This window comes from Centruroides sculpturatus, unplaced genomic scaffold, assembly GCF_000671375.1.
Source record: "Centruroides sculpturatus isolate CEXI.00-Female unplaced genomic scaffold, Cexi_2.0 scaffold2238, whole genome shotgun sequence".
Taxonomy (NCBI): domain Eukaryota; kingdom Metazoa; phylum Arthropoda; class Arachnida; order Scorpiones; family Buthidae; genus Centruroides; species Centruroides sculpturatus.
The window spans coordinates 28,736-38,437 of NW_019386699.1; the positions used below are offsets into that span (position 1 = coordinate 28,736).

The window sequence follows — 9,702 nt, forward strand, 5'->3', positions numbered from 1 at the left end:
ATTAAGAATGTTATTAAAAATTGCAGTCTAGCGTATTAAAATAAATGATTATAATATCTAATTAAATAATTTAGATTGAACCGGAAGAAAATTATCGGCGATAATTATATCTTAAACTTATATATACTGGAAAAAGAAATTGAACCGGAGGTCCATGTAGCGTATCTGGTTACGCATTCGCGANCTACCATCAAAAATAGGTTCATTCTTCCACAACATTGTCTACCATCAACAGCGTTGATGGTAGACGATGTCGTGGAAGAATAAACCTATTTTAAGATAATTGAATAAAGTCATTTATGCCGGTTCGCCATACGTTCCTTCCAGCCAGAAAAGTATGAATATTTGGAGTCAGCGGCGGCCTTATCCATTGCGAGTCCCTTGTCCTTTGTGCAAAGTATGTGAATTGAAATAGGTATTTCTGTTGATTGACGAGAAATGCAAAAGTTATAAATAAATAAATTATATTAGAAGATTTATAAAAGCTAAGACGACAAATTATTAATGATGATAAACTAAGGTACATAAATGCCTTAAAAGATATACGCAGAGATTTAAAAATGATGTTTGCGGCTTTTTCTAAGACTAAAATCTTTAATTAAAGCAGAATAATCTAACGAATGAGCTACGTCGTTTTCAATTAAAAGAATAGCAAGGGCCGAAAGCCGATCTAGCTTCATCGAATTCCTCAAATGTGTTTTAACAATTTTTAATTTGGAAAAACTCCTTTCTGCAGACGCAACTGTCACAGGTGTGGTGGCAATAATTCTCAGGACTACTTCCATAGTGGGGCATACTTCAGTTAAATTTTTTTCTATTATATATTTTAGCACCGAGATAATGTCGTCGTTTTCCTTCATATACACGGATAAACATATTCAGTTCTTCATAGAATTCACGTCCATCAATATCAGATGTTTCTCCTACTGTTAGAGATATTTGCAAGTCACTGCATTGCTTCAAAGTTCACAATCACTAATTTCCTTTAATCTTTTTATGTTATACATAAAACCAAATATGCTTTCATAATGTTTAAGTGCCTCAAATATAGGTTGGAAGCTTGCGCGCACATTGTCGACAATGACATAAAAATAGTTTATTTTGAAAATCTCTTCCGCAGGCAATTCAAGAGCTTCATCTTTCCGGTCATAATCAAAATTCGTTCTTTTACGTCTCCTTCTCACGACTTTGAACTTTCTATCAATATCATTTTCTTCGGCTATTTCTCTCGCTATTACCAAGGAAAATTGGAAACCATTTTCCCGATAATTATCAAACTAATGTGTAAATGCATCTAGGTGTTGTATAGCAGCATTTAGGTGCATTTTTTTCGCTCTGCCATATTTTACTTATAACATTTATTTTTGTAAGAATGCCATACCATACGACGAGAGCAACTACAAATTCGTAGGTAGTTATTTCCTTTTCTACAGAATTGCATTCACTAACCAACTGACAATCTGTTATATTTTCTATTAAATCCTTCAAAGTATCACATATATCGCTTAGTTGGTATTTAATAGAACACCAATACCGTTATAAAGTATCCAAAAACCAAAGCGTAACATATCTATCTTTGTATTTTTCAAAATTACGCTTTTATAAAATGATAAAATATAGTAAATAATTAAAGTTTTGTAGAAATATTAAAAAGATGTCTTTAATCACCGATTCTCTTTTAATTTTTTTCTATTATATTCTCCTTTGTTACCTTTTTTCAAGGACTTATGTACGCATTTCGCCCTCTGTAAATAATAGTCAACGTTGCCAAAAATAAGCTAATATTGATAGAACTTGGAAATAAAAACAACAAGAAATTATTTTAAAAATATGATGAAAATATAAGCCAACCAACGCTCGAATTAGAGCTTTTGATGATTTGGCTAAGACATCGAACGTAGTTGAAAACAAAAAATCGCATCTAAAATAGTACAGTAGAAGCCGTTCTTTAGGTTAAGCCTTAATGCTCTCCCTCTCCCCGCGGAAAAATTTCCAAAAATCACTTCTTAGTGTGCGTTTTCATGATGTACTGTGTACCAAATTTCACCTCTTTAGGTTCAGCGGTTTGCTCTGGGCGATGATGAATCAGTGACTCAGTCAGTCAGTCACGACAAGTAATTTTATATATTTAGATTCTGGAATGATGTGACAACTTCTTTCGGAATACGTCTTCTTACTTTTTGGATATGAATCTTAATTCTCTGAGAACCTCTGACGAACTCTTCGGGAATTCGTCTTCTTTCGTTGAGAAATTCTGACGGACTCCCCAATCAAGGGAAATGACCTGCTATATTCGAACAATCTCCTCCAATTAGCATGAAGGATTTTTCACACATCAACAGGATGAGTGGGGATATTTATACGGGTTAAACTTTAGTATAAGGGGTATGAAAAAGTAAATACATCTTCCTTTAGTTCGGAAGTGAGATATAGCGGTTTTCTATCAATTTTTAAACAAAAATTTTTACCAAAATTTAAACGTTATTTAATATAAAAATTTATCATATAATTAAAAGTAATTAAACAAAAATTAGGACAGTAGAATTCTCACAATATGTTCTTTAGTATATAGAGAAAATAATAATTTCTGAAACATTACCATTACATCGAAAGGTTTTACCAAGATAACGACTTTATCTAAAAGTCTTGCAGTACGTATTACAAATGTAGTTGGAATATGACTTATGGAAGAAGAATAAAACTAGTAAGTTTCTTTCATATTTTCATCAGAAATGGCAATGTCTGGCTAATGAACAACATTAAATTATTAAAGTACGTATTAAGACAGTATAACCGTTGGATATAGATTTATTACCTCGTCTCTGAAACCTTTTGGGACTTCCATCCTAAAGGGAAACGAACAGAATGAATTTAACACATCTAATATGATTTACGTATACTGCATGAAAGAAAACATACTTAAAATGAAGACAATCTGCTAATAGGTGAATATATCTCCGAATAAATATTTTAATACTTTTGCCATAAGTTTCTTTTAGAAACAACTTATTATTGTTATTTAATTTTAAATATTATTGTTTGTAAGTTTATACTTTATATTTCAATTCAAATATTTAATACAGTAGAGCCTCGAAAACTCGGCACTCGATAACCCGGCACTCCGGATAACTCGGCCACACCCTGGCAGGGCAAAAAAATCCTTACTTAATTAATTTTCATTATAGACAGCTTTATGCCTCATAAAGTATTTTTCTGAGGTCTGTCTTATCAGGTAAATTACTGTACACAGTATATTCATTAATTTTCATTTTCATGTAGGGGATATACGGACAAAATGACATATACCTACAAAATGACATAAGCACCATAATTTGAATTTGGCGGTCTCAAGCGCACAACTGACCATGACACCATGTTATACGAGCGGCTTTTACTAACCTGTGAAAATGTGAACGCACTTCTCTCATTGGCCCGGGTGTCATGGCCGAAAACAAAAAATGATACGTTATGAGTTTTTTTCCTCACAACAAGTTTTTTGTATAAATGGTAAGTTTTTCACTATTTTATCTACTTGTGTAGCATTTATTTCAACCCTCAAGAATTTGTTGTTGCACTTAAATAACTTTTTCCATTAAAAATAACATCTTTGTATTTATTTTATAATTTTGTTTTTTTATAACGTTATATGGACAAAACGACATACATAGGCAACGGACATAATGACATACCTGTCATTTAGTCCATAAGAGCTTAGTCAAGGAACTTACCTTAATCTCNTTGATAAATGGCCAGCCACATCAAAGGCCGTATTCCTTAAATTAATTTAAAGCACCTAATTATTGTGTTTAGTTTTCTATTTATCAAATTTTTATTGTCATAAATATACTAGCTGTGTTAAATATCTGACACAGTTATTTTACAATTGAAATGATAATACAAGTAATAACTTAAGAATTATTATTGTTAAATATGATACTACATATTTTTCTAAGCAATTTAAAATTGCAACAGTAAGTTACTTACTCTCTAAAAATACTAAAGCAGTGCATATATTTTTACTTACATGTATTTTATTATTCATGTATTTGCAGAAAATGTTTAGAAAAATTATAATTAAAAATGACATGATCGAAATTTTTCATGAAAATGTTGAAAAGTGTAATGAGCATGGTTTAGAACCAATTCCACAAGTACTCAATGGAACTCACGCCCTGCTAGCATCAAGACAGAACATTGAATTCAGCATGAACGAAGAGGAAAAAGAAGAGGTCTTCATTTCAGAAGACATACTTTTTACGAAATTCAAGTTCATACAAATCAATTTAGTCAAAGTGAATTATGCTGTCGAAATTGCTAAAACGTGAGTATGTGTTTCCTATCACTTCCCGTAGAAAAGACTTCCCGTGTCTATCATCAAAATAGACACTTGTTTCTCATAGATTAAAGGGCCTAAAACCACAAAAATAGTTTTTCATAAAAAGTTATTTCAAGTAATGCTTTCTTTATGAAGATTGTCCTTGTGTTATATTAACTGTTTCTGTCAATTTAATTCAAAATATTACTTATTAATCATTTTCTTATTAAAATTGATGTACAAGAGTAGAATATATAATGGCTTACATGGAAATTACATTAAATCTTATATCTTTTAAGTAAAACTGTAGGGTATTTAAAATACAGGAATATTGATGTTATACTTCATTCAAATTTATACCTTTTTTAGAATTTTATGTTTAAAATAGATTTCAAATATTTTGACTAAAATATCTATTATATAAGTCACGTAATTTATTAAACATATATAGAAGTTTAATAGTATATATTTATATATAACAGGGTAAATCGAATTGCACAGAGTGGATTAACTGAGAAAATTCGTAGAGACATGAGTTATAAAAAACAAAGAAGAGACCTCTTTTACAATGATAATGCAATTGATACTAATGAAGATAAACCTCTGGAAATAGATGATGTTATGGGTCTACTGTATTTATTAGTTACAGGATATTTGATCTCTTCTGTAGTATTTCTTACAGAAATTGTAGTAAACAAGGTAAAAATGTCTACAAGAAGGAAATGAAGAGTGAGACCATTGAATATTGTTAATTAACATTTAATCATATTTGAAAATTTATGTAATAATGCTGTATTTGTTAAAGTAGTTTCCTGTTTTCATTAACTTTTTAATCATATTTCAGCTTATTCGACAACAATACGCATAAAATGCGATAAAACAGATTTACATCTATTTATAGCTGTAAATCTTTGATTGGTTTGGATGCAAATTATAAATTAAAAGCTATTAAAGCTACAGCCGGATGCTAAACATTGTATTCTTGATAACGCCTGTAAAAAATAAACAAATTGTTTTATTAAATATTTAAAAAGAATTGTAATTAACTTATGGTACATTATTATCGTGATGCAAGAGGAGTGCAGGTTTTTATCAGAAGTGGCAAACTTAAGGCACACTTGTCTATACGGGCATGTCAGGAAACATCATATAAGATTTCATGTTTAATTAATGCAATTTCGGTTTATGAACTCTTATGAACAAAGATGGTTGTCATAGAAATAATGCATTGTATCGACTTTAAACTGATTGAAATTCCACTTTATATGTATGAAAAATATACATTACTTTGCCATCTTTTACAGTATTATTCACAGTAGCATATTATGCATCTCTGTAAAACTAGTCTTTAACAAATATTACTATAATTATTGAAGATTTCATGTGCTATTTATATGTATAAAGCATTTCAAGTTCCAAATGTTGTAACTCTTTATTAATGTGTACCTAAAATCCTAAATATTCAATTGAAAATACAGTCAAACCTTTAAATAATGGGTACGGAGTTATGGCACACCAATGATCAATCGATTCTCTTCGTAACCCCTGGAAGTTTTACGTCGTGGGTTCGTGTCTCGCTGCGACAGGCTGGCCACGTGGAGTTTTCCGGGTTTCCTCTACATCTATAACGCCTGAATAGGGGCCAGTTACCCTTAAAAGACCTTCCGGAAGGCATTATTTCCCTCGAATAAAGAAATATATATAATTACTAACTATGTCACATTGCACGTAACAAATTACCATGGGGTATTATAGTTTAGTGGCTGTCGCCCAAGAAAAAAGACGTACAGTACCTGTACAGGTGCAGTCCAGTACTGACTTGAGGTAAAGTGCTTGTATTTTAAATTAAAAAAATATACATTAAGAATGTTATTAAAAATTGCAGTCTAGCGTATTAAAATAAATGATTATAATATCTAATTAAATAATTTAGATTGAACCGGAAGAAAATTATCGGCGATAATTATATCTTAAACTTATATATACTGGAAAAAGAAATTGAACCGGAGGTCCATGTAGCGTATCTGGTTACGCATTCGCGAGATAAGAGAACGTTTCGGGTTCGAGTACCGCTTCGAATCGATTCTTTTTCTTCCAGTTTAATCTGAATTATTTAATTAATTTTAATAACGCTTACCTCTGATGTCACATTCGTTTGTAATTCAAAATTAATATTTTCAAATTGCAGCCTGATTATTTTCGGCAGTTGCGGATGTCTGTAAACTTAATTACAGTAAAAAAATAATCTTATAAGAACATTTGTAGCTTGAAAAATATATGTTCCTATGCCTTCGGGGCAACAAGAACTTGTTATTACTCTAATTACACCTATGACAAAACACTGAATTATTTCTCTTTTTAATGAAAATTGTTTGTTTATGAGAAAACAATACATAACTAGCAATTATTTATTGTGACATCGTTACAATATCGAGTTGCAATTTTTAATCATATTTTTAATTAATTTTATTTAAAATATATGCTCTCTACATCAAATTGGTACTACTGTGGCTTGCCCACATACATCACGCTTCTCCTTTAACAATAGATTCGTGGAGGTGATCTATCTAAGCCCTTTGAGGAATAAATGTGAATTGAAATAACGTGATTTTCGGTTTGGACCAGAAGTTTATATATACTTACTCGGGGCCACACACTCTGTATCTTTCCATACTTGTTTTTCCGATCATGTATCGAACTCCATTGTCGAGATTAAGGAAAGGCAGAAGGACGCTAGTGAACATTTATAAGTCTACAATTTTTTGAAGTTGCAGGCCAACAATATTTTATATTTTTAACATCATTTGTATAATACGTATTAACTAAGTAATGCAATATTGTTTCTTTTACTACAGTTAAATCTTTAACGATGATCTTACCCTTCAAATTGACTTACATATTGTTATTTGTTGGAGTAAATAAGAAACCCGATGGTAAGTGTACGCTATCATATCATATTAAGCAGAATAACTGTATGGAAATTTCGCTGAATTTACTTTTTTTCTTCCTGATTTTATCGTTAAAACGGTCTAAAATTTATGTTACAAAATATTTTTTGGTAATTATTGGAATTTCACTTTTCTATTTAATTATATGTTGTAAATATTTACAATGTTTTCCAGAAAAACTACTTCATTCGCTTTTTCAAAATGGATATTTCATGCAGATATTTCATGAAATGTATAGTCCATTCGTTCCTACTTCTTTGACATTTTTCTACAGAAACGAAATCAAACTTTTAACAGTTACTGAACATTCGTGGAATTCTGTTTCAGTATTTCCTGTTCATATTGAAGTTGTAAGTATTACTATTTTCAAAATGTTTTACGTGAACATAAAAAGTTTGTGAATTTGGCATCCCAATTGCGTTCATTTCAAAGTATGTCATGTCATTTGTTTGCCCATCCTTGTAAAACAATTTTTTACCGATCGAAATGTTGGGCAGTTTTACATAATAGCATCAAAAATTGCATTTTTCCCTAAAACTGCTACTGTCATTTGTACGCTTACATTAGAAGAGAAAAACATGTAAAAGTTCGCAATAACTTTAAGTGAGTAAAGTACAGGCTGTCATTTGTGACCATCTATTTTTTCTTTTAGCTTATGTTAAATCATCAGCGTTAGGAAAGAGACAGGGTCGAACTCGGAAGTATAGCCCGTGGTAAGAAGGAAGTGGAGATAGGGTAGAAGAAGTTGAGAGTATGGAGGGGCTGAAGGAGGGGTGAGTGTGATAGGATAGTGGGAAGTGAGGGAAGGTGGGTTATCGGACCCACTGGCGCCTTCCATAGCCTATATTTAAAAGAAAATTAATACAGTTTGGACAATAAACAAAACAGAATGAGCCGGATGGGTATACCACAAATGAATAGGCACGACAATGTAAACATGTATAACAGATTACAAGCAAAGCTATAAAACGAATTAACTTCAGTTAGCAGGAGTACATTAACAAAGGAAACAGATGAAGCTGTTTGATGTAAAACATAAAACTGCGGAACATATAAAACAGCTTATCCAATTTATTACAGAATGAACCATTAAAACAATATACTCTAGGTTACACGGTTGACACATACAGAGAGAGGAGACGATGAACTTCTAGATAATCAGTTGAGAGTGATCATAGATTGCAGAGTGGGACTAGTCGAGCTTCCTGATACCTGTAGCAAATCTTTTTATCGCTGAAAAGTTTTTCTTGTCAGAAATCAAGTCCTTAAGCATGCAGGGCCAGTGGAAGCCGTTGTCCTTGATGGTACGAATTAACTCCTTGCGTTGCCTAGAGTAGTATGGGCAGAAGAAGATTATGTGCTCAGGATCTTCCTCCTCCTTCAAACCGCAGTCACAGAGCCCGTCCGTTTTATTGAGAAACCTTTTTAGGTACGTGTTCAGGTTTCCGTGACCAGTTAGGAGCTGTGTCAACTGAAATGTGGGATATCTTGGATGAAGCATGCTGTCAGTGGGGCAAGGAAAAAAGCAGTGGGTAAGCCTCCAAGTAGAACCATTGTCCCACCTGACCTGCCAAGTCTTTAGAATGATGTTGTGGATAAGATTGTTCAGATGCTTACTACTTATCTTGTTGTAGGTGCAGCTATTAAATTTTGCGGATGCACAACGAGCGAGATCAGCCCTATCATTTCCTGCACTCCCTGAATGACCTTTAATCCAGTGAAAGTAGACGTTAATGTTTCCTTTCTTCAGGGCTTGAAGATTGCCAAGACATTTCTTCACAATGGGTAGAGTGGTGTTTATTTTGGCGATCTGTTGAAGCGCAATGCTACTGTCAGTATAGATTCTGAAGTTGTGGTTAGTGCGGTTATGATTCGTGTTGGAGATCCAATCGATGGCATTACTGATGGCCAAAGACTCCGCTTGATTAATGGTGCAATGCGGAGCCAACTTCCTGTACATCTGATAAAGACAGACTTTGCCTTTGTAAGCCACAAAGGCACTCCTAACACCTTGGTCTGTTTTGGATCTGTCGGTGAAGATACAAATGTCCTGATCGTCACTGTTGCCTGTCTCGAGGGATACAGAAGGAGTAAAGCTTGGGTGAATACGATTAGGTGAACATTTATCAAAGCCATTTGTGGCAATAGTGGCCGCTAGAGAAATTAGATCCTGTGTGAACTCTTCCTTACCAACAATGGCATTGAAATGGTCTTGGTTGATTTGGTTGTTAGCCAATTTAATTAAGTTGAATCTGATGAGGATCTCTCTAATTTTGATGTCTATGGGAAGAGTTCAGTTGATTACCAGTAAGGCCTCAGTAGGGGCAGTCTTGTATGCTTTAGCGATGTTAATGGCCATTATTCTTTGAATCGAGAGTAATTTTCTTTTGATATGGACCCTTGTCACTGATGTACCCCAAATTTCCGCCCAATATGTCA

The 9,702-nt window shown here is 32.8% G+C and overlaps 1 protein-coding gene across 1 annotated transcript; it reads right to left on the bottom strand.

Moving 5' to 3' along the window:
* Positions 1-8,455: 8,455 nt before the first annotated feature.
* Positions 8,456-9,223, bottom strand: LOC111615629. The gene has a single exon (XM_023357047.1). The coding sequence runs from the start codon at positions 9,221-9,223 to the stop codon at positions 8,456-8,458; it is 768 nt and encodes a 255-aa protein (XP_023212815.1).
* Positions 9,224-9,702: the final 479 nt, after the last annotated feature.